The sequence below is a fragment of the Mya arenaria genome, chromosome 1 (genome assembly GCF_026914265.1).
Source record: "Mya arenaria isolate MELC-2E11 chromosome 1, ASM2691426v1".
Taxonomy (NCBI): Eukaryota; Metazoa; Mollusca; class Bivalvia; order Myida; family Myidae; genus Mya; species Mya arenaria.
The window spans coordinates 46,150,731-46,174,203 of NC_069122.1; the positions used below are offsets into that span (position 1 = coordinate 46,150,731).

At 36.2% G+C, this 23,473-nt stretch overlaps 2 protein-coding genes across 7 annotated transcripts; both read left to right on the plus strand.

The window, feature by feature from the left end:
• The first annotated feature begins 1,596 nt into the window (after nucleotides 1-1,596).
• On the plus strand, nucleotides 1,597-9,041 carry LOC128229098 (glycoprotein-N-acetylgalactosamine 3-beta-galactosyltransferase 1-like). The gene is made up of 3 exons (XM_052940767.1): nucleotides 1,597-1,735; nucleotides 7,283-7,534; nucleotides 8,914-9,041. The coding sequence occupies exons 1-3, from the start codon at nucleotides 1,720-1,722 to the stop codon at nucleotides 9,033-9,035; spliced, it is 390 nt and encodes a 129-aa protein (XP_052796727.1). The 5' UTR covers nucleotides 1,597-1,719; the 3' UTR covers nucleotides 9,036-9,041.
• Nucleotides 9,042-9,498: 457 nt separating this feature from the next.
• Nucleotides 9,499-22,264, plus strand: LOC128228976 (glycoprotein-N-acetylgalactosamine 3-beta-galactosyltransferase 1-like). 6 transcript variants are annotated; one of them, XM_052940614.1, is made up of 4 exons: nucleotides 9,499-9,572; nucleotides 19,488-19,909; nucleotides 20,613-21,271; nucleotides 21,805-22,264. In XM_052940614.1, the coding sequence occupies exons 2-4, from the start codon at nucleotides 19,663-19,665 to the stop codon at nucleotides 21,946-21,948; spliced, it is 1,050 nt and encodes a 349-aa protein (XP_052796574.1). In that variant the 5' UTR covers nucleotides 9,499-9,572; nucleotides 19,488-19,662; the 3' UTR covers nucleotides 21,949-22,264. The 6 variants fall into 6 exon arrangements, with proteins under 6 accessions (XP_052796574.1, XP_052796556.1, XP_052796546.1 ...); XM_052940596.1 differs by lacking the exon at nucleotides 9,499-9,572 and adding an exon at nucleotides 11,530-11,635; XM_052940586.1 differs by lacking the exon at nucleotides 9,499-9,572 and adding an exon at nucleotides 11,546-11,639.
• Nucleotides 22,265-23,473: the final 1,209 nt, after the last annotated feature.

The window sequence follows — 23,473 nt, forward strand, 5'->3', positions numbered from 1 at the left end:
GAATCTTAGCATGGACCGATTCTAACCAGTGCCGTACAACTGTTTAGCATATACCTTATTAGAGAACTACTCCTAGCAAGGTAAAATTCTCACCAGTACAGTACTACTGTTGAACAAATGTCATAGTAGAGAACGACGCCTAGCAAGGTCAGATTATCACCAGTGCCGTACAACTGTTGAACATATGTTATAGTAGAGAACGACTCCTAGCAAGGACAGATTCTCACCAGTGCCATGCAACTGTTGAACATATGTCATAGTAGAGAACGACTCCTAGCAATATCCGATTCTCACCAGTGCCGTACAACTGTTGAACATATATCATAGTAGAGAACGACTCCTAGGAAGGTAAGATTCTCACCAGTGCCGTACTACTGTTGAACAAATGTCATAGTTATATTCTTAACCGTACAGGTTTTGCTTTAAGACGCTTTGTACGTTCTGGTAATGACAGTGTTATGAATCGGACAAGTTGGTATAGTGAAGGGGACATTTAAATTTAGATATATTAAGCATCGCTTTATTTTTTTAAACCTGAGTTGAATTAACAACTTGAATTATTGTCACATAAAACTGTTATATACGATATGCTGTTTATTTTTTAACAAAAGATAGTTGTGTTTTACGATGTTCTTAACACAGGTCATGTGTATTTTTTCAATTAATGTTACCAATGTAATTATTTGTTTCATATTTCAAATAAAAAGCATAAACGCAATGTCTGATTTATTTTTTCTGACTCGGATATTATATAGGCATAAAGGGAAAGTCAATGTGCAGTGTTTTAAGTAAATAAAAACGGAAATAAACTATTTCTCAATTTAGTGCTGTGCTAAGAAAAAGCTACAATATCGAGAGGATGGTATCTATATAAATATCATAAGGCAGCATGTGTGACATTGATATTGTCAACCCGAGAGCAGAATAACGCCTCGGGTGACATTCTGTTTTGAGGGTTGACAATATCCATGTCACACATGCTGCCATATGATATTTATTTTATTATACCGAACAAAATTAAGTACATACAAAAGTTTTAAAATGTTTTGAATTCATTTAATAAAACAAGTTTAACAAGGTAAACAAAATATAACATAATAAAATAATCAGATCTAGAATAAAATGCCACCGTTTATTTCCTGTCGTCTGATGTTTTTGTGTACACATTGAATAGTGACGTCACTACTGTATGTGTATAAGGGAGGCAATCACGTCATGATTTATCTAAAATATTGAAGCAGTTATTTGCCCATATATGACATTCAAAATGTCACTGCGGTCACATGATCTGACAGTAAATTTTTGCCTGGTCACGTGTCAAAAATGTTGCAAATGTTTCTGACAGTCAAATTATCTCTTTTTCGGTTAATGGGATTTTACCATTGTAGACAAAAGTGAGGTATAATAATTTAAAATATCAAATCTCAACAATCATTGAAGCCCAGCTGGTAAAACTATAAACGAGTAACATGGAAACATCATTAATAAGATGAAAAGCAAATGATGGCACTCCCATTTCTCTCGGTAAACAAAGAATTAATGATAAGCCTGATCATTATGCTCGTATTTCAAAAATTGTACAACATATGGCGTTCTGAATCTTTTCCGTGAATCAGTTTGAAAGCAGCAATACTTTTGTACAGAAAACAGATATGTCTTTCCAGCAGAGTATAACATTGTTTTAAGTGAAGGAAAGTTTGGATTTAACGTGACATTGCAATGGGATTAAATGTAGGTAAGTATATACTTAATAGTAAGGAGTATTGCTTGTGAACACAAATGTTTTCAATAAGAATGATAATATTCAAATACTATTCGCTAAATATCAGAATGGAATGATCATTATTAAATACTATTCGCAAAATATTAGAATGGTAGTAATCAAATACTATTCGCTAAATATAAGAATGATTATTATTAAATATTACTAGCAAAATATAAGAATGATAATTATCAAATACTGTTCGCAAAATATAGGAATGATAATTATCAAATACGCTAATTATAAGAACTTTGTTATATTTTGCCCGACCGCGGGTTAAGTTGCGGAGTCACGTCCATGGGCTTAAAACTTACAGGAAATTTCTGGGGTCTGTTTCAGTAAAGATCTTAGTGGATTTTAGTCGTAAACTGGTGTAGTCTGAGTGTTACACTTTCATTTGTTTTCGCTACATATTTCTGTAAATTGAACTTTAGCCCGTATTAAAATGAACTCAAAAACAGCAAAAAACAAACTGTGGTGCCATTTTGGACGTTTATACAGATTCAAAATTACAATAACAACTCTAAATCGTGTTTCAAAAGGGTCCCCGATGTGATAACGCATATTGAATTGGATATTTAAAAGGTCGAGTTATTTTTATAATGTGTGTTGTCAAGTGTTGCGACTTTTGCTTTGTGTTTGTTTGGCCTTCATCCATGTACCTTTGCAATTGATCTTGGTCCTAGTGCCTAGACAGGATAACAGTTAGATTTTAGGCTACTGTCCTTAGTTCTATTGCCTTAAAACAAGATACGTGTTAGTATTAGGATAAGTAATGTCTTTAGTGCTAGTTCCTTTTAACAAGATATCAGTAAGAATTTAGACTGCTGGTGTTGATCCTTGTGCACATCGGCAAAAAATTGGTTATATTGTAGGCAACTGTCCTTGATCCTTGTTCCTGTTAACACGATATCAGTTAGATTTTAGGCTACTGTTCTTGGTCTTAGTGCCTTTCGACAGGTTATAAGTTAGATTTTAGGCTACTGTTTTTAGTTCTTTTGCCTAAGACATGATATTGGTTAGAGTTTAGGTTATTGTTTTTGGTGCTAATTCCTTTAAACAGGATATCAGTTAGAATTTAGACTATTGGCCTTGATTCTTGTACATTTCGACAGAAAATTGGTTACATTGGCAAATGTCCGTAATCATTGTGCGTTTCAACACGGCATTGGTTAGATTCAAGGCAATTGACCTTGGTCCTTGTGCCTTTCAACGGGTTATTGGTTTGATTTTAGGCTGTTGCCCTTGGTCCAAGTGACTTTCAGAACATTGGTTAGCTTTTAGGCAACTGTCCTTGGTCCTTGTGCCTGTTAACAGGATATTGGTTAGATTTTAGGCTTCTGGCCATGGTCCTAGTGTCTTTCAATGGGTATTGGTTAGATTTTAGACAACTGTCCTTGGTCCTTGCGCCTGTTAACTGGATATTGGTTAGATTTTAGGCTTCTGTCCTCGGTCTTAGCGCCTTTCAATAGGATGTTGGTTAGAGTTTAGTCTTCTGTCCTTGGTCCTAGTGCCTTTCAACAGGATATTGGTTAGATTTTAGGCAACTGTCCTTGGTCCTAGTGCCTTTCAGTGGGATATTGGTTAGATTTAAGCCTACTGTCGATGGTTCTAGTGCATTTCAATTGGGTATTGGTAAGATTTTAGGCTTCTGTCCCTGGACCTTGTGCCTTTTATAGGGATATTGGTTAGAGTTTAGCCTACTGTCCTAGGTCCTAGTGCATTTCAATGGAATATTGGTTAGATTTAAGCCAACTGTCCTTGGCCCTAGTGAATTTCAATGTGATATTGGTTAGATTTTAGGCTGTTGGCCTTGGTACTAGTGGCTGTCAATGGGATATTGGTTAGATTTTAGGCAAATGTTCTTGGTCCTAGCGCCTTTCAATGGGATATTGGGTAGATTTTAGGCTTTTGTCCTTGGACCTTGTGCCTTTCAATGGCATATTGATTAGATTTTAGGCAACTGTCCTTGGTCCTAGTGCCTTGCAATGGGTTTTTGGTTAGATTATAAGCAAATGTCCTTGGTTCTAGCGCCTTTCAATGCGATATTGGGTAGTTTTTAGTCTGCTGGCCTTGGTCCTAGTGACTATCGATGGGATATTGGTTAGATTTTAGGCAACTGTCCTTGATCCTAGTGCCTTTCAGAGGGATTTTGGTTAGATTAAGGCCAACTGTCCTTGGCCCTAGTGCATTTCAATGGGATATTGGTTAGATTTTAGGCTGTTGCCCTTGGTCCTTGTGACTTTCAATGGGATATTGGTTAGATTTTAGGCAAAGGTCCTTAGTCCTATCGCCTTTCAATGGGATATTGGGTTAGATTTTAGGCAACTGTCCTTGGTCCTATCGCCTTTCAATGGCATATTGGTTAGATTTTAGGCAACTGTCCTTGGTCCTTGTGCCTTGCAATGGGTTATTGGGTAGATTTTAGGCTGCTGGCCTTGGTTCTTGTGACTTTCGATGGGATATTGGTTTGATTATAGGCTACTGTCCTTGATCCTAGCGCCTTTCAACGGTATATTGGTTAGATGTTAGGCTGCTGGCCTTGGTCCTAGTGACTTTGGACAGGATATTGGTTAGACTTTAGGCTACAAGCCTTGTTCCTAGTTTCTTTTGAAAGGCCATCGGTTAGATTTTAGGCTACTGTCCTTGGTCATAGTGCCTTACAACTAATTAAGGTTTGATTTTAAGCTTTTGTCCTTGGTCCTTCTGTCCATGTGCCTTTGAACACGATATCAGTTAGATTTTGGGCTACTGGCCTTGATCCCGGCGCCTTTCAAAAGGATATTGGTTAGCTTTATGGCAATTGCCCTGGATCCTAGTGCCTTTCAATAAGACATAATTAAAGATTGAGGCTGCTGTTCTTGGTCCTAGCGCCTTACAACAGGACATTAGTTAAGATTTGTGCTACTGTCTTTGGTCCTTGTGCCTTTCGACAGGTCATTGGTTAGATTGTGGGCTTCTGTCCTTGGTCCTAGCGCCTTTCAACGGGATATTGATTATATTTAAAATTTTCTATACATTATACATTTATCGTAAAATATATCTTGTTTCCTCTTAGACTTGTGTATAAGGACTACAAAGAATTTTCTAACACATTCTAAACAAATATTGACGAGTACGTGATAAAACGTGTTATGGTAAAACATATACAGTCAAAACACTCAAAGTCGTTGGGACCTTCGGAAATACTTAGTGATAACGAACGTTCGATTTAACCGAAATTCAAAATATGTATATCGAACCCAAATTGTTCGACTTAAGATAACAGAGCTCGTAATAGAGAATTTCGACTGTTAGCCAAATTACATACTCAAAATCGATTTTGATAAATGAAAATGGTTTATTGCGATTGTCATAAGGATATTTCCTATATAACTTCTAAAAACTCTTAAAGAAATAAATATAACGCATATTATAGAAAAAATAGTGAGCTTAGCTTAATCCTGTTGTAAGGGACTTGAGTAATTAAAAGTAAGAACATAATATTTAGAATCTTAAGACTTTAAGATTAAAAACGGCGGAGTCGGCGAAGCAAACAAGCCCCTCATAAAAATTGCTCATGATGTGTTCTAACTCCCTTTGATTGTAACGTTTTTTTTTTCAGCTGAACCAAACTTCGAAGTAATGCCTTTTCAGTTTTAAAATTGCAATTTACGCTTATTGATACCGATAGGCGATTTCAACTGCTGCCAAAGTAGGTTCTAATTTAAATTTAAATGTCTATCCTATTCAGTTCTGACAAGGTTAGCTAGAATATGTGTATATTTTTGCCTTAATCAGCTATTTTCTGAAAGACAATAGTTAAAGGCTAATAAACTGCGGTGGTGAAGTAATCAAATATAAACCATTGTCAAGACAAAAAAAGAGGATATTTTATAATCTTTTTGTAACGAAAAACATTTGAAAAAGTTTAGATAAATCAGGATCCGATACCAGAACTTCTGTAATTCTAGACGATAACTAAACGGCGTCAAAAATGTAACACGTGTCAATAAACACTGCGAACATGAATTACGATTATATCGAAAAATTGATAAATGTTATGTTTATCTTTAAAAAGTATGGAAACAATCTTTTAAAGAAATTACATATAATCGTTAAGCAAGTCAAGAGACAAGGCGACAGATGGTCCGAAAAAAAAGAATACAGTATTTCTTCAAAACAAGCCTAGAACTGTCAATACGGGTTAGTCTAGGTCAATAATACATCATTTTACATGCTTAAAAGAATAAACGCAACAATCATGACGCCTTCTTAGCTGAGTTTCCATGTTTGAAAATATCGCATAATGGTTTCCCAATTTAAAAAGTATCCGCAGGTCATGTGATCATTTTACACACTTAACTGTCAGTAAGCATTTAAGAGACTTGCAGTCATTTTCAGCAGAGTTAATCTCTTTAAAAAAATCCTTCGAACAATTTCATCACCGATATTGATCTGTCGGCCTCTGTGTCTACGTTGTTTCGCATCTACTTTTTCGCTATGTTCATTCTTTCGGGAAGCCATGAAATGTGTATATTTAGTACGTAAAAGTCAAGTGATGAATACAGATAGATATACCCCCGCCATTCTTAAACTTACTGGATTTTACGTGGTAGACATCCCAAGTAAATTCCGATTTGGAAAAATGTGCAAAAAGTGCGAAAGAAGCAAATATCGAAAGCAATGCGAAACATCAGTAGTTAAGATTCAATGCGTTGTTCAGAACGACATCAAGTGTACGTAAGTTGTTTAACTATTTTTTTTTCTTGCAATCGTATCATCTGGTTTTTGTCCCTTAAAAGTATATGGTTACGGCTAGAAAAGCGTTCTAGGGGCCTAACGCCTCTAGTAATGTGTTCTCATTTCCAGACTTGCAAAACACATCCTGTGTTTGCGCATATGCGTGTGGCTACCCGTACAATTACAAGTTGTAGTTGTAATATCGTTTATTAAATGTCTCTTTAATGTGTGCTGAAGATATAACCGCCCAGCCACCACACGCCCCGCATGCCATTGAGTAATGAATATTTCTTTTTCTATTTAAATCCTGCATAACAAACTTTCGCCGAATAATTCAGCATGCTGAGATTCTGTGTACCGTGAGCAAGACCATGAATACCGCCCACTAAACACGTTTGTACTGGTAGACTTAGTGCATCCTTGGCACCCCAGCGTATTCATAACCTATATGATAAGTTATGAGTACGCTGGACCGCCGAGGATGACTCGGTGAGGCTCGCATAGAGTACATTGCTTGTGATAAAGTAGATCTCCATGATGCAGCTGTATGCCAATTACATGTATCTCAAATTTGATATCGTCTTAGATATAGGCTTTAATCTTTTTGTTTTACTTCAACATTTCTGGATGACGTAGCCCTCAAAACGTGATCCACTAATACACGTCAGCATACTCGCAGCGTTTCGCAACACCTTTCTTATAACCTGTACGATGACTATGTCATTGGATTGTCACACAATATACTAATATAAATTGCTTTAAACACTGAAACTACGAATATCGTGTGTGCGTTTGCAGACATGATGAAGACAGGGACTTTTAACTTCGTGCTTGGGCTGTCCGTGGGTCTGGTTTTTGCCTACATAAGCACCACATACTTCGCAAGCCCAAGGACGCTTGGGTTATCAGCCAGCGTGAAACACATGACCATCAGCGAGGACGGACCCAGGGTCGAGGTTCCAAGAGACACGTTTCCTACTCAAGAGGATCTTGATAAGATGCAGAAAATCATCCGTCCTGTACAGTTTCAGGACGCGCATTCGCATCATGGTAAGTAATGTGTTTACGGATAACTTTACTACCCCTCATCATCACCATCATCATCATCATCATCATCATCATCATCATCATCATCATCATCATCATCATCATCAACATCATCATGATCATCATCATCATCATGATCATCATCATCATGATCATCATGATGATGATGATGAACATCATCATGATCATCATTATCATCATCAACATCATCATCATCATCATCATCATCATCAGCACCAGCAGCATCATCATCAGCATCACTACCACCATCATCATTACCATCAACATCATCATTATCATCTTCATCAACCCAGCTCCACCAATATAATAATGGTCGTAGTCATTGTCACCAACACAGTCGCCATCATCTTCATTGTCATAATAGTCATCATCTTCGTCATTATGCTAGATAAAATCATCAAAATATATGAGGCTTTTTCAAGCAGGAAAGAGTATCTCACATAATGACATTAATTAAATGTGTGTGTGTGTGTGTGTGTGTGCGTGTGCGTGTGCGTGTGTGTGTGTGTGTGAACATCTATATACAGTCGAAACTCGATGGCTCGATATTCTAGGGACCGGCCAAAATACTTCGAGCCTCGAGAATATCGAGCCAAGCGGGATTGCTTACAGAATGTTTTTTTTTTGATTCGTTACAAAAAGTCTTGTTTACCTCGTTTGTTATTGGCTATGCTATATCCGCAAGAGAAGAGTATTTATTGGACATATTTACACACCGTACAGTTCGTAACATGACTTATTCGATACTTAGAAAATATCATTTTATTTCTTTATTTATTATAAAAATACATAAATTCTGTGCGAAAACAACAAACAAGCAATTTTAAACAGTGAGTAACTTAAACATAGCTTATAAGTTATATCAAAATGCATTGAAATTCATACATGGATAACAATTAGAGACAGAACTAAAAGTGATGGCATGTTTATTAAAAATATGATAAAATCAAGCGATTTTTATCGAATAGCGCCTTGTGCTAAGTGAAGCCAAGCAAACAAATCAAGATGTGAGATTCTTAATTGAACTCGCGAAAATGACATTGACCCAAGCAAACAAAACAAAGTGTGAAATTCTTACTTGGGACCGCGAAAATGACATCGAGCGTGGAAAAATATCGACCCTCAAGATATCGAGCCATTCGATCGAATTTAATATGAACATAGAATAAATGAAATCGTTCCTTTTAATCTGGTTCGAGCCAACGAGGATATCGAGCCATGAGATATCGAGCCAACGAGTTTCTTCTGTTTCAAAGTCGTAATATACAAATGATCGGCATCTATATTTCTGGAATATTTTGTGTCAACTTCTTTTTAATATATTCTTTAATTAAACATGATCTCAAACGAAAACATTTCAGGCGACAACAGAGAAGCCAAAAAACTGTATGATCAAGTACGGGTTTTATGCTGGGTAATGACTAGTCCCAAGAATCTGCAGAAAAAAGCCGTACATGTGCGTGCCACGTGGGGCCATAGATGAAACAAGCTTAATTTTATTAGTTCAATGACTAATGACAGTTTTCCTACGGTCGGAATTGATGTTCCCGAGGGTCGCGAACATTTGACTGGTAAAACTATGAAAGCATTCCAATATGTGTTCGACCACCATTTCGATGACGCTGATTGGCTTATGAAAGCCGATGACGACACTTACACTATTTTAGAAAACTTACGTTATTTCATCTCGGGCCAGAATAAAGACACCCCAATTTATTTCGGTCACCATTTTAAGACTATAGTGAAACAAGGTTACTTCAGCGGAGGCGCAGGATACGTAATAAGCAAGGAGGCGTTAAGGAGATTTGGCGCATAAGGAAAGCAAGCATCCCTATTCCTCCAAGATGGTGGATCTGAGGACGCGGAGTTTGGCAAGTGTATGCAGAACTTGGGGGTTAAAGTCGGCAACTCCACTGACCGGTTCGGTCGGAGTCGATTCCATTGTTTTGACCCGCCTACACATCTGATGGGCGACTATCCAATATGGTATCATCTAATTGACGCGCACGGAGGACACAGTGTGAGTAAATGCAGTTAGTAACTCATTTCATGGACTCGTAGCTTCATATAAAATAGAAAGTGTTACGTCTGTCTGACATTTAGCCTTCAATTTGTTATTTTCGTACCTCAAAAATCATATTTGACTCCTTATGTTCATTGATTGTACAGAAAACCGTTAAGTTTTAAATAATTACTACAAATGATATTTTCTCTGTGTGGATAAAGAATCTTTACTACTATTTATTATAAAAAGTACTCTGTTTAAGCATACTAGTTGCTTTCATAACTCCAAATCATTTTGCACGTTTTGCTCCGGTTTAAAGTGTTCGTATTAATATAACTCTGACGTCGTATTCAAAACCTGAAGCCTTGTTCATAACTAAAATGAATCCACCGATTCTCACCAGTGCCGTACTACTGTTGAACATATTATGCCGTAGTAGAGAACGACTCCTAGCAAGGACTGTTCTCACCAGTGCTTTACTACTGTTGAACATATGCCATAGTAGAGAACGACTCCTAGCAAGGACCGATTCTCACCAGTGCGGTTCTACTGTTGAGCATATGCCATAGTAGAGAACGACTTCTAGCAATGACCGATTCTTACCAGTGCCGTACAACTGTTGAACATATGTCACAGTAGAGAACGACTTCTAGCAAATGCCGATTCTCACCAGTACCGTACAACTGTTGAACATATGTCATAGTAGAGAACGACTCCTAGCAAGGTCAGATTCTCATCAGTGTCGTACAACTGTTGAACATATGTCAAAGTAGAGAACGACGCCTAGCAAGGACAGATTCTTACCAGTGCCGTTCTACTTTTGAACATATGCCATAGTAGAGAACGACTTCTAGCAATGACCGATTCTTACCAGTGCCGTACAACTGTTGAACATATGTCACAGTAGAGAACGACTCCTAGCAAATGCCGATTCTCACCAGTACCGTACAACTGTTGAACATATGTCATAGTAGAGAACGACTCCTAGCAAGGTCAGATTCTCATCAGTGCTGTACTGCTGTTGAACATATGTCATAGTAGAGAACGACGTCTAGCAAGGACAGATTCTTACCAGTTCTGTACCACTGTTGAACATATGTCATAGTAGAGAACGACTCCTAGCAAGGTCAGAATCTCACCAGTGCCGTACAACTGTTGAACATATGTCATAGTAGAGAACGACTCCTAGCAAGGTCAGATTCTCACCAGTGCCGTACAACTGTTGATCATATGTCCTAGTTCAGAACGACTCCTAGCATGGACCGATTCTCACCAGTGCCGTACAACTGTTCATCATATGTCATAGTAGAGAACGACTCCTAGCATGGACAGATTCTCACCAGTGCCGTACAACTGTTGATCATATGTCATAGTAGAGAACGACTCATAGCAATGAAAGATTCTCACCAGTGCCGTACAACTGTTGTACATATGTCATAGTAGAGAACGACTCATAGCAAGGTCAGATTCTCAACAGTGCCGTACAACTGTCAAGCTTATCGTATAGAAGAGAGGGACTCCTAGCATGGACAGATTCTCACTAGTGCGTACTACTGTTAAATACAATGTTTATGTCATAGTAGAGAACGACTCCTAGTAAGGACCGATTTCAAATACTAGAATTGAAGAATACAGGAAGTCTTTTAACACTTGTTTGTTCATCTAATGATGACTTACTATTCATACGAGCGGTTCGTTCACATGACACACGAAAAACGATGACCCTATAACACGTATCCAGGAGAGCTCGCTGTGAACTGATATAAAATAACGTCTTATATCTATAACTGCATGACAACAGGCCGCCTATATATGCGTGTCATTTATCCTGATATCAAATGCTACAGACTTTAGCCTCAAGAAAGCACTTATTTATCATAATGCTCGTATTTCAAAAGGTTTGCAACATATGGCGGTCTGAATAACTCCCTTTCAGTGAATCAGTTTGAAAGAAATAATTGTGTACAGAAAACAAATATGCCTCTCAAGTTAAGGATAAAATTGATTCATACTGTTTGCTCACTTGACTTAGGTAAAGGAAAGACCGCATTTCACGTGACATGACACTAAGATTAAATGTAGGTAAGTATAAACTTAATAGCAAACAATATTGCTTGTGAACACAAATGTCTTATGTAAAAATAATACTTATCAAATACTATTCGCGAAATATAAGAATGATTATTATTAATACTATTTGCAAAATTTAAATATGATAAATAATCATTAAATACTATTCGCTTAATATAAGAATGATTATTAACAAATACTATTCGCAAAATATAAGAATGATAATTATTAATTACAATTTGCAAAATATAAATTTGATAATCATTAAATATTATTCGCTAAATATAAGAGTGATAATTATCAAATACTATTCGCTAAATATAAGAATGATAATTATAAAATACTACTCGCTAAATATAAGAATGCTAATTATCAAATACTATTCGCTTAATATAAGAATGATAATTATCAAATACTATTCGCTAAATATAAGAATGATAATTATCAAATACTATTCGCTAAATATAAGAATGACCATTATAAAATACTACCCGCTAAATATAAGAATGATAATTATCAAATACTATTTGTTAAATATAAGAATGATAATTATCAAATACAATATGCTAAATATAAGAATGATAATTATCAAATACTATTCGCAAAATATAAGAATGATAATTATTAATTACAATTCGCAAAATATAAATTTAATAATCATTAAATATTATTCGCTAAATATAAGAATGATAATTATCAAATACAATTCGCTAAATATAAGAATGATAATTATCAAATACAATTCGCTAAATATAAGAATGATGATTATCAAATACTATTCGCAAAATATAAGAATGACAATTATAAAATACTACTCGCTAAATATAAGAATGATAATTATCAAATACTATTCGCTAAATATAAGAATGATAAATATCAAATACAATTCGCTAAATATAAGAATGATAATTATCAAATACTATTCGCGAAATATAAATTGATAATTATAAAATACTACTCGCTAAATATGAGAATGGTTATTATCAAATACTATTCGCAAATTATAAAAAAACTATGCAATATTTTGCCCGACAGCGGGTTGGGCTGCGGAGTCACGTCATGGGATTAAGACTTACAGGAAATTAAGAGTCAAATTTCCTGGGGTCTGTTTCAGTAAAAATCTTAGTGGATTTTAGTCTTAAACTGATGTAGTCTGAGTGTTATAAGTTCATTTGTTTTCGCTACATGTTTGTGCAAACTGAACTTTAGCTTGAACAAAAAACAAATTGTGGTGCTATTTCGGACTTTAATACATATTTAGAATTATTAAACAACTCCAAATCGTGTTTCATAAGGATCCGTGATGTGATAACGCATACTGAATTCGGGTTGTAAAAGTCGAGTTTTTTATAATGTGTGTTGTCAAGGGTTGCGACTTTTGCTGAGTGTTTGTTTGGCATTCATCCATTTGCCATGGCAACTTGGTTCTAGTGACTTCCGACAGGATATTAGTTAGATTTCAGGCAACTGTCCTTGATCCTAGTGCCTGTCGACAGGATATCAGTTAGATTTCAGGCAACTGTCCTTGATCCTAGTGCCTTTTGACACGATATCATTTAGATTTTAGGCTACTGTCCTTGATCCTTATGCCTATTAACAAGATATCAGTTGGATTTTAGTCTGCTGCCATTGATCCTTATGCCTGTCAACACGATATCAGTTAGATGTTAGGCTGCTAGCCCTGATCATTGTGCCTGTTAACACGATATCAGTTAGATTTTAGGCTGCTGGCTTTGAATCTTGTGTCTGTTAACACCATAACAGTTAGCTTTTAGGCTGCTGTCCTTGATCCTTATGCCTGTTAACACGATATCAGTTAGATTTCAGGCTGCTGGCCTTGATCCTTGTGTTTTTTAACCGGATATCAGTTAGATTTTAGGCTGCTGGCCTTCATCCTTGTACATTTTAACACGATATCAGTTAGATATTAGGCTGCTGGCCTTGACCCCAGTGCCTGCTAACACTATACCAGTTAAATATTAGGCTACTGGCCTTGATCCGTATGGCCGTTAATACTATAACAGTTAGAATATAGGCTGCTGGCCTTGATCCTTTTGCCCGTTAACACTGTAACAGTTAGATTTTAGACTGCTGGCCTTGATCCTTATGCTTGTTAACACTGTAACAGTTAAATTTTAGGCTGCTGGCCTTGATCATTGTGCCTTTTAACGGGATATTAGTTAGAATTAAAGCCAATATCATTGGCCCAAGTGCCTTTCGACAAGATATCAGTTAAATTTTAGGCTACTCACGTTACTTCTACTGCCTTAAAAATGATATTTGTTAGTTTAAGGATAAGTACTGTCTTTGGTCTTTGCTAGTTCCTCTCAACAAGATATCAGTTAGAATTTAGACTGCTGGCCTTGATTCTTGTGCATTTAGACAGAACATTGGTTACATTGGCAACTATCCGAAAACCGTGTGCGTTTCAAGATGGCATTTGTTACATTCAAGGCAACTGTCCTTGGTCTTCGTGCCTTTCAGAACATTGATTATATTTAAGGCTAATGTCCTTGGTCCTAGTGCCTTTCAGAACATTGATTATATTTAAAGCTACTGGCCTTGGTCCTAGTGCCTTTCAGAACATTGATCATATTTAAGGCTACTGTCCTTGGTCCTAGTGCCTTTCAGAACATTGATTATGTTTAAGGCTTCTGTCCCTGGTCCTAGTGCCTTTCAGAACATTGATTATATTTAATTCTATTGTCCTTGGTCCTAGTGCTTTCAGAACATTGATTATATTTAAGGCTACTGTCCTTGGTCCTAGTGCCTTTCAGAACACTGGTTATATTTAAGGCCACTGTCCTTGGTCCTAGTGCCTTTAAACGGGATATTGGTTAGATGTTAAGCTGCCGGCCTTGATCATTATGCATTTCGACAGAATATTGGTTATATTTTAGGTTACAAGCCTAGGTCCCAGTTCCTTTTGACAGACCATCGGTTAGACTTTTGGCTACTGTCCTTTGTTCTAGTGCTTTTCAACTGGATATAAGTGTAACAGACTGCACAAATTGCTATGTGCACCTGTCGGGGTTCAAACCCACGACCTCTCGCTATGCAGGCGGACACTCTACCGCGTCGCTATAAAAGCTAGCTCTATAGCGAGACAGTATAAGTGCCGCTATATACATCGTATACCCGGTTACACATTCCTCCTCCATTTTGAAATTCGTTCTCGAATTTCGGAGACTAAGGTCAATTCGCAATGACCTTGAGGCATATCGTATAACACGGGTCCCTCGTTGGGCGCCAAATGTAACAGACTGCACAAATTGCTATGTGCACCTGTCGGGGTTCGAACCCACGACCTCTCGCTCTGCAGGCGGACTCTACCGCGTCGCTATAAAAGCTAGCTCTATAGCGAGACAATATAAGTGCCGCTATATACAGTTTGATTTTAAGCCTTTCAACAAGACATAATTCCGAGCGCCTTACAACAGGACATAAATTAATATTTAAGCTACTGTCCTTGGTCTTTGTGCCTTGCGACAGGATATTGGTTAAATTTTTGGCTACTGGTCTTGATCCTAGCGCCTTTCAATGGGATTTTTTTCATATTTTAGGTTTTTGTCCTTGGTCCTAGTGCCTTTTAACACGATATCAGTTAGATTTTAGGCTATTGCCCTTGATCCTTGTGGTTTTCGACAGGATATTGGTTAGATTTAAGGCTGCAAGCCTTATTCCATGTGCCTTTCATTGGGAAGTGGGTAGATGGTAGGTTACTGTCCTTGGCTCTAGTGCCGTTCTGTTATATTAGTTAACTTCTTGGCTGCTCACTTTGATCAAAATGTTTTATTTGAAATGAGACCATTGTTTCGGATTTGTTTCAGTCATAAAAAATGAGTTTAAGAGAACTTTTTATGACAATAAGTTTGGAATAATATGTATTGTTTTACAACAACCAAACGCAACAGAGAAAGAGAGATTTACCAGCAACAAACATAATGTATTTATTCAAACTTTAATTAAATATGACAGTTTGAAAAAATCATGTTTAAAAGTCAACAGAATATATTCACTGACCCTTGTATTTTTAAATGTCCACATTATTGAATCCATATAGATTATTCTATATGGACATGAAATATATCCAACAACACTCTCAGAATTAAAGACACAAAATGCTGAAATGTAATCCTCACAGAATTATTTAATCAAATCAAATATTTCAGAAATTTTCAGAATCAAGACCTTTTTAAGGAAACGTTATTATTACCAAAAAAAATGACCAAGATCAGGGAGTTTCGCAAATAAATTCTGTACATTCTACAACAATCGTAAACATATCTTGTTTATTCTAAGACTTTTATATAGGGGTTATAAATAAACTTTTAGAACAATCCAAACAAATCCTGACGAGTACGTTATAAAACGTCGTATGGTCAAACATATACAGTCAAAAACTCGAAGTGGTTTGGACCTCGGGAAACACTTCGAGATAACAAACGTTCGAAATTACCGAAATACAAAACATGTCTATCGAAACCCAAAATATTCGACATAACCAGAACGTCGAGATAACAGCGTTCGACATAGCGAGTTTTGACTCTACATGATATAAAGCATGCACACACATTTTAAATAAATGAGGTAACAACATGATTCGTCAACATCAATGCTGTTAGTATGTTAAGTTTACAATGCAGCCGTAGTTGGAGTGTTAACAGACTTTAGACATTTTACTTAAGAATTAAAGGTACAAAACTTAGAGAAAGACGCTCAATGTTTGGCTACGCGTAGTCTATCTGGACCCCAAACAAGTATTTCAGCTTGTTTCAGAAGTAAAACTATGTTACTCCGTGCTTGCCATTTGCATGAAATGTCTATAATTAATCTTTTGTTTTTTTTTAGAAGTCGTCGTCGTTGAACTGCGTTTGTAACGCAATTCGAATAGAAATTACAGACCATTCAGCTGTTAAACTAATCTATTGGCATTAGTTAAGCCCCAATTTCTTGTAACTTCTTAAGCTTAACTGGCTTAAGTAGCTGATTTAAATTGGCCAAATTAAATACTCAAAATCGTTTGGTTTATTGCGATTATGATAAGGATATTTCCTATATAATTTCAAAAACTCTTAAAGAAATAGATATAATATAACAGTTATAACGCATATTATAGACAAATATAGTGAGCTTAGCTTAATCATGTTATAAAGGACTTAAGTAAGTAATAGTTAGAACATAATATTAAGAATCTTAAGACTTTAAGATTAAAAACGGCGGAGTGGGCGAAGCAAACAATCCCCTCATAAAAATTGCTCATGATGTGTTCTAACTCCCTTTGATTGTAACGTTGTTTTCAGCAAAACCAAACTTCGACGTCATGCGTTTTCAGTTTTAAAATTGCAATTTACGCTTATTGAAACCGATAGGCGATTTCAACTGCTGCAAAAGTATGTTTTAATTTAAATTTAAATGTATATCCTTCTGACAAGGTTAGCTAGAATATGTGTATAATTTTGGCTTAATCAGCTTTTTTTCTGAAAGACAATAGTTAAGGGCTTATAAGCTGATGTGGTTAAGTAATCAAATATAAACCATTTTTCAAGACAAAAACAATGATATTTTAAAATCTAATGGTAACAAAAAAAATATTAAAAAGTTTAGATAAATCAGGATCCGATCCCAGAACTTGTGTAATTCTAGACAAGTACTTAACGGCATCAAAATGTAACACTTGTCAATAAATATTGCGAACATGAATCACGATTATATCGAAAATTGATAAATGTTATGTTTATTTTATTATATAATGTAAAACGTTATTCAAATCAACTCAACTCAATATTGTTTTATTATATCACAGGTTGCATTTAAGTAAAAGCTCAATATATATATATACGTTAACACAGGTATAAAGAGGTGAGTTCATGGCAGCTTCACAACAGGTTTGGAGTTCATCATTATACAAAACAAATATAATTAGTAAGGGGAATGTGGTTAGTTCAAATAGTATTAATTTTTATAACAAAACAAATTCACTTCTTTGAATGAAGATACAATATAATCGATACAGTAATGAAATATCTAATGAAAAACTATTGAACACATAATCAGATTCGTTTAAAGTGATTAACTAAGATTTTAACAAAAATTGCTGTTTTCCTTAAGGTATCCGGGTTCTTACAATTAAAAACTTCACTAAAGTTCACTAAAGTTTAAGACGTTAGGTCTTGAGTGAAAACGACAATATATGTATTATTCTGATAAGATTAAAAATGGACATGTAAGTAAACAGTGCAGTTAGTCATCGATATCGTTTACAAAACGTACACTTTCTATTGGTATGTGGTACAGCATTCTGTCTCCATCTACCGACTGCGATAGGAAATTTATGGATGCTAGTGCGGAAATGCATTATGTAAAACGTAGATATTTGGGTAAGATATTAAGGTACTCTTCAAATTAAATATCGGACTTAAACTGAGAATACATTTTACCCTTAGACGAAATATAAAATTGTTCAAAACAAGTTTGTTGAAATTGGTCAACAATATTAGATTTCACAAGTTTACTGACATGTTTTGCAGGTACTCTTGTTTGACTAAGCCAAACGTATAAATAACCCATTGAATCAAGTATTTACTTAATGTAACTGGCCCAAACTGTTATCGTCGCTAAGCATTCAAGGGAATAGACACCAGATGGTCCGAAGCTGATATGCTAATACAGTATTTCCTCAAAACAAGCCTAGAACTGTCAATACGGGCTTGTCTGGATCAATATTACATCATCTTACATGCTTAAAAGAATAAACACAACAATCATATCGCCATCTTAGCTGAGTTTTCATGTTTGAAAATATCGCATAATGGTTTCCTAATTTAAAAAGTGTCTGCAGGTCATGTGATCGTTTTACAGTTACAAACTTAACTGTCAATAAGCATTTAAGCGACTCGGCGTCATTTTCAGCAGAGTTAATCTCTTTCAAAAAATTCCTTTGACCAATTTCATCACCGATATTGATCTGTCGGCCTCTGTGTCTGCGTTGTTTCGCATCTACTTTCTTGCTATGTCCATACTTTCGGGAAGCCATGAAGTGTGTATATTTAGTACGTAAAAGTCAAGTGATGGATACAGATAGATATACCGACGCTATTCTTAAACTTACTGGATTTTACGTGGCAGACATCCCAAGTAAATTTCGATTTGGAAAAATGTGCAAAAAGTGCGAATTTTCGAAAGCAACGCGATACATCAGTAATTAAGATTCAATGCGTTGTTCACAACGGCATCAAATGTATGTAAGTTGTTTAACTATTTTCTTTTTTTTCTTGCAATCTTATCTTGTGCCTTAAAAGTATATGGTCACGGCTAGAGAAGCGTTCTAGGGGCCTAATGCCTCTAGTAATGTGTTCTCATTTCCAGACTTGCAAAACACAACCTGTGTTTGCACATATGCGTGTGGCTACCCGTACAAGTACAAGTTGTAGTTGTAATATCGTTTATCAAATGTCTCATCAATGTGTACTGAAGATATAACCGCCCAGCCACCACACGCCCCGCATGCCATTGAGTAATCACTACTTCTTTTTCTATTTAAATCCTGCATAGCAAACTTTCACCGAATAATTCAGCATGTTGAGTTTCTGTGTACCGTGAGCAAGACCATGAATGCCGCCCGTTAAACACGTTCGTACTGGTAGACTTAGAACATCGTCGGCACCCGAGCGTATTCATAACCTATATGATAAGTTATGAGTACGCTGGGGTGCCGAGGATGACTCGGTGAAACTCGCATAGAGTACCTTGCTTGTAATAAAGTAGATCTCCATGATGTTGCTGTATGACAATTACATGTATCTCAAATTTGAAATTGTCTTAGATATAGCCATTATTCTTCTAACTTTAACATTACAGGATGACGTAGCCCTCAAAACGTGATCCACTAATACACGTCAGCATACTTGCAGCGTTTCGCAACACCTTTCTTATAACCTGTAAGATGACTGTCATTGGATTGTCACACAAAATACTAATATAAACTGCTTTAAACACTGAAACTACGAATATCGTGTGTACGTTTGCAGACAAGATGCAGATAGGGACTTTTAATTTCGTGCTTGGGCTGTCCGTGGGTCTGGTGTTTGCCTACATGGGTATCACCTACACAACAAGACCAGAGCAAAGGGGGTTGTCAGCCGGTGTGATGCATATGGCCATCTGGGAGGACGAGCCGAGGGTCGAGGTCCCAAGAGACTCGTTTCTTACTCAAGAGGATCTTGATAAGATACAGAAAACCATCCGTCCTGTACAATTTCAGGACGCGCATTCGCATCATTGTAGGTCATTTGTTTACGGTTTACTTTACTATCATCATCATCATCATCATCATCATCATCATCATCATCATCATCATCATCATCAGCAGCAGCAGCAGCAGCAGCAGCAGCAGCAGCAGCAGCAGCAGCAGCAGCGGCAGCATCAGCATCAACATCAACATCATCACCAACAACAAAATTATCATCATCATCATCATCATCATCATCATCATCATCATCACCATTATCATCATCATCACCACCATCATCATCATCATCATCATCATCATCATCATCATCAACATCATCACCAACAACAACATCATCATCATCATCATCATCATCATCATCATCATCATCATCATCACCACTAGCACCATCATCATTACATCAACATTATTATCATCTTCATTAACCCAGCTCCACCAATATCATGATGGTCGTAGTTATTGTTACCAACACCATCATCTTAATTGTCATCATAGTCATCATCATCGTCATTATGCTAGATAAAATCATCAAAATATATGAGGCTTTTTCAAGCAAGCATTAGTTTTGCACATAATGGCATTATTTTATCTGTGTGTGTGAGCATCTATATAATTCATCTGTTTCAAAGTCATACCATACAAATGATCGGCATCTATATTTCTGGAATAGTTTGTGTCAACTTCTTTTTAATATATTCTTTAATTAAACATGATCTCACACGAAATATTTTCAGACGATAACAGAGAGGCACAAAAACTGTACGATAAAGTACGGGTTTTATGCTGGGTAATGACTAGTCCCAAGAATCTACAGAAAAAAGCCGTACATGTGCGTGCCACGTGGGCTCAGAGATGTAACAAAATTATTTTTATAAGTTCAGTGGCTAATGACAGTTTTCCTACGGTGGGAATTGATGTTCCCGAGGGTCGCGAACATTTGACTGGTAAAACTATGAAAGCATTCCAATATGTGTTCGACCACCATTTCGATGACGCTGATTGGTTTATAAAAACAGATGATGATACATACACTATTTTAGAAAACTTACGTTATTTCCTCTCGGACCAGAATAAAGACTCGCCAATTTATTTCGGTCACCATTTTAAGGTTAGTGTTAAACAAGGTTACTTGAGCGGAGGCGCGGGGTACATAATTAGCAAGGAGGCGTTAAGAAGATTTGGTGCTCACGGAACGAACGCATCCATGTGCCGCCAAGATGGTGGATATGAGGACGCGGAGTTTGGCAATTGTATGCAGAACTTGGGGGTTAAAGTCGGCAACTCCACTGACCGGTTCGGTCGGAGTCGATTCCATTGTTTTGACCCGGCTACACATCTGATGGGCGACTATCCAAGATGGTATCATCTATTTGACGCGCACGGAGGACACAGTGTGAGTAAATGCAGTTTGTAACTCATTTTATGGACTCGTAGCTTCATATAAAATAGAAAGTGTTACGTCTGTCTGACATTTAGCCTCCAATTTGTACTTTTCGTACCTCATAAATCATTCTTGACTCCTAACCTTATGTGCATTGATTGTACAGAAAACCGTTAAGTTTTTAATTTATTATTACAAATGGTGTATTTTCTCTGTGTGGATAAAGAATCTTTTCTACTATTTATTATAAAATAAGTATTCTGTTTAAAGCAAACTAGTTGCTTTCATAACACCGAATCATTTTGTACTCAGTTTTGCTTAGGAACAAAGTGTTCGTATTAAAAAAAATCTGATGTCGTATTCAAAACCTGAAGCCTTGTTTATAACTAAAACAATTAAAAAAACGTTTTGAGAATCCAATCCAATCCTCAAAAATGTAGCAACTCTAATAACTCTGTGTAAAATAGTTGTCGAGATTTACGCCTTGACCGAATGATAAAGCGGTGCAATTTATCCTAAATATTTATTTACTTTTACTCTTTCAGGGTCGGGAGAGCATCTCCGACTATGCAATAAGCTTCCACTACGTCCCCCCGGCCAGGATGTACGAACTGGAATATTTAACTTACCATTTAAGACCGTACGGTATTAATTCCGGAAATCAAGATTTAAATCAGAAGGTGACGTAACACCGGAAATGACGTAGCAGTCAAAGTAAAATAATGTTTAGAATAGACCTCACCAACTTGTTCATCTGAATTTTCCAAACAATAATGGCGAAATAACAATAAACTATTTGTTTTGCATTTAGCAAAAAGCAGAAGTGAGCGAGCGAAGATCGAACACTTTTATACTACCACTCACATTTTATTTACTTATTAACTAAACAATGATATTGTAAACAGTACAAGGAAAACATCCGAGGGAAAGAATGATTACACTACAAGATCATTTTATAAAATTATAAGTTTTGAAATACAAATGCTATTTAATAAATGAACTAATTCAAAACCACAGATTTCTAGTTGTTTATCATTTTTGTAAAGTTATTTCGAAATACCCTTTGCCTGGCTAAGTTAAAGCCTTGACACAAGAGTGCCACAGCCACCTGCCTGCCTAACAACATACCACAATCTTATAACCTAGGTTTTCCACTTTTCCTTTGGATAACCTGGTTAAAAATAATTATCTGTTAAAAAACTTTGCCAAATCTCATGCCATGGAAATGACTAGACAAGGTGACTTTAAATAACGAAATTAATATAAGCATTTGCAATAAAATATAAACTATAACTCTTGCAATGAGTACATGATTGGCGTTGTTAGCCATTTTAGTTCCGGTAGAGAATTTATAAAAATAACCAACACCGTACTGTTAACCCATTCGGCACCAAATATGTCATTAGAAATTCAAGCCAGCGCTAGGTTTTTTTCAGGCTTTCTCAGAATTTAATGCCCACCTATTTTAAACTGGCATAAGTTCCTTATTTTTTTATATATTTTGTTCAAATTGGGCAAGTAATAGAAACATAAACATATATACAAAAACAACACTTTTATTTCTTTTGTACTGCAAATAAAAATCAGCTTAATATCTTACATTTGAATAATATCCATATTAAATTTAAATATACACATGATCACTTAAAAAATCTAGAAATACTTATTTACAACACAAAGTGTGATTAATACTTTTTTCCAATCACACAGTCTGACACGATTTTCCTTTTTGACTAATATTAACAAAGTATACACAATTCTAGCTTCGGCTTGTTTAATGTTATTGAGTGAAGAATGGTTAAGCTCATGACATGGCATGAAGCACATAGTAATGTCAGTCAGGTTTATATTTAGCGTCCTCGTACTATCCACGACCATAAGCTCAACCGCGTCCAATGCCTCCAACACATGCACGCCCTCGTTTTCTCACAGGGATAGGAATTTCAAGATCAGCTGCGTCTGAGGAATTTGTAATATTGTTTATAAATGGTCAGTGGTTCTCATTTCTGAGCCAAACTTTATTTTTCTATTAACGTACATGTATTGCATATTAATTAAATAAACACTATACTTTGATCTGTAGCAAAAAAAAACAAAACAAACATGCATAAATCATTACATATAGGTCACTGTGTATGTGTAGCAGGTGCAGATGACTGATTGCAATCTGTCTTTTCACTTTCATCCAGATTCCCGTCAGCCATGTCCAAATCA

Bases quoted from the DNA above. Each gene is read 5' to 3' on its own strand.
- LOC128229098 (XM_052940767.1), top strand. The intron at 7,535-8,913 runs GTAAGTAATGTG...AAAACATTTCAG, and splicing joins GGACGCGCATTCGCATCATG to GCGACAACAGAGAAGCCAAA.
- LOC128228976 (XM_052940580.1), top strand. From the start codon at position 11,618: ATGACACTAAGATTAAATGTAG. The intron at 11,640-19,657 runs GTAAGTATAAAC...GTACGTTTGCAG, and splicing joins GACACTAAGATTAAATGTAG to ACAAGATGCAGATAGGGACT. The intron at 19,910-20,612 runs GTAGGTCATTTG...AAATATTTTCAG, and splicing joins GGACGCGCATTCGCATCATT to ACGATAACAGAGAGGCACAA.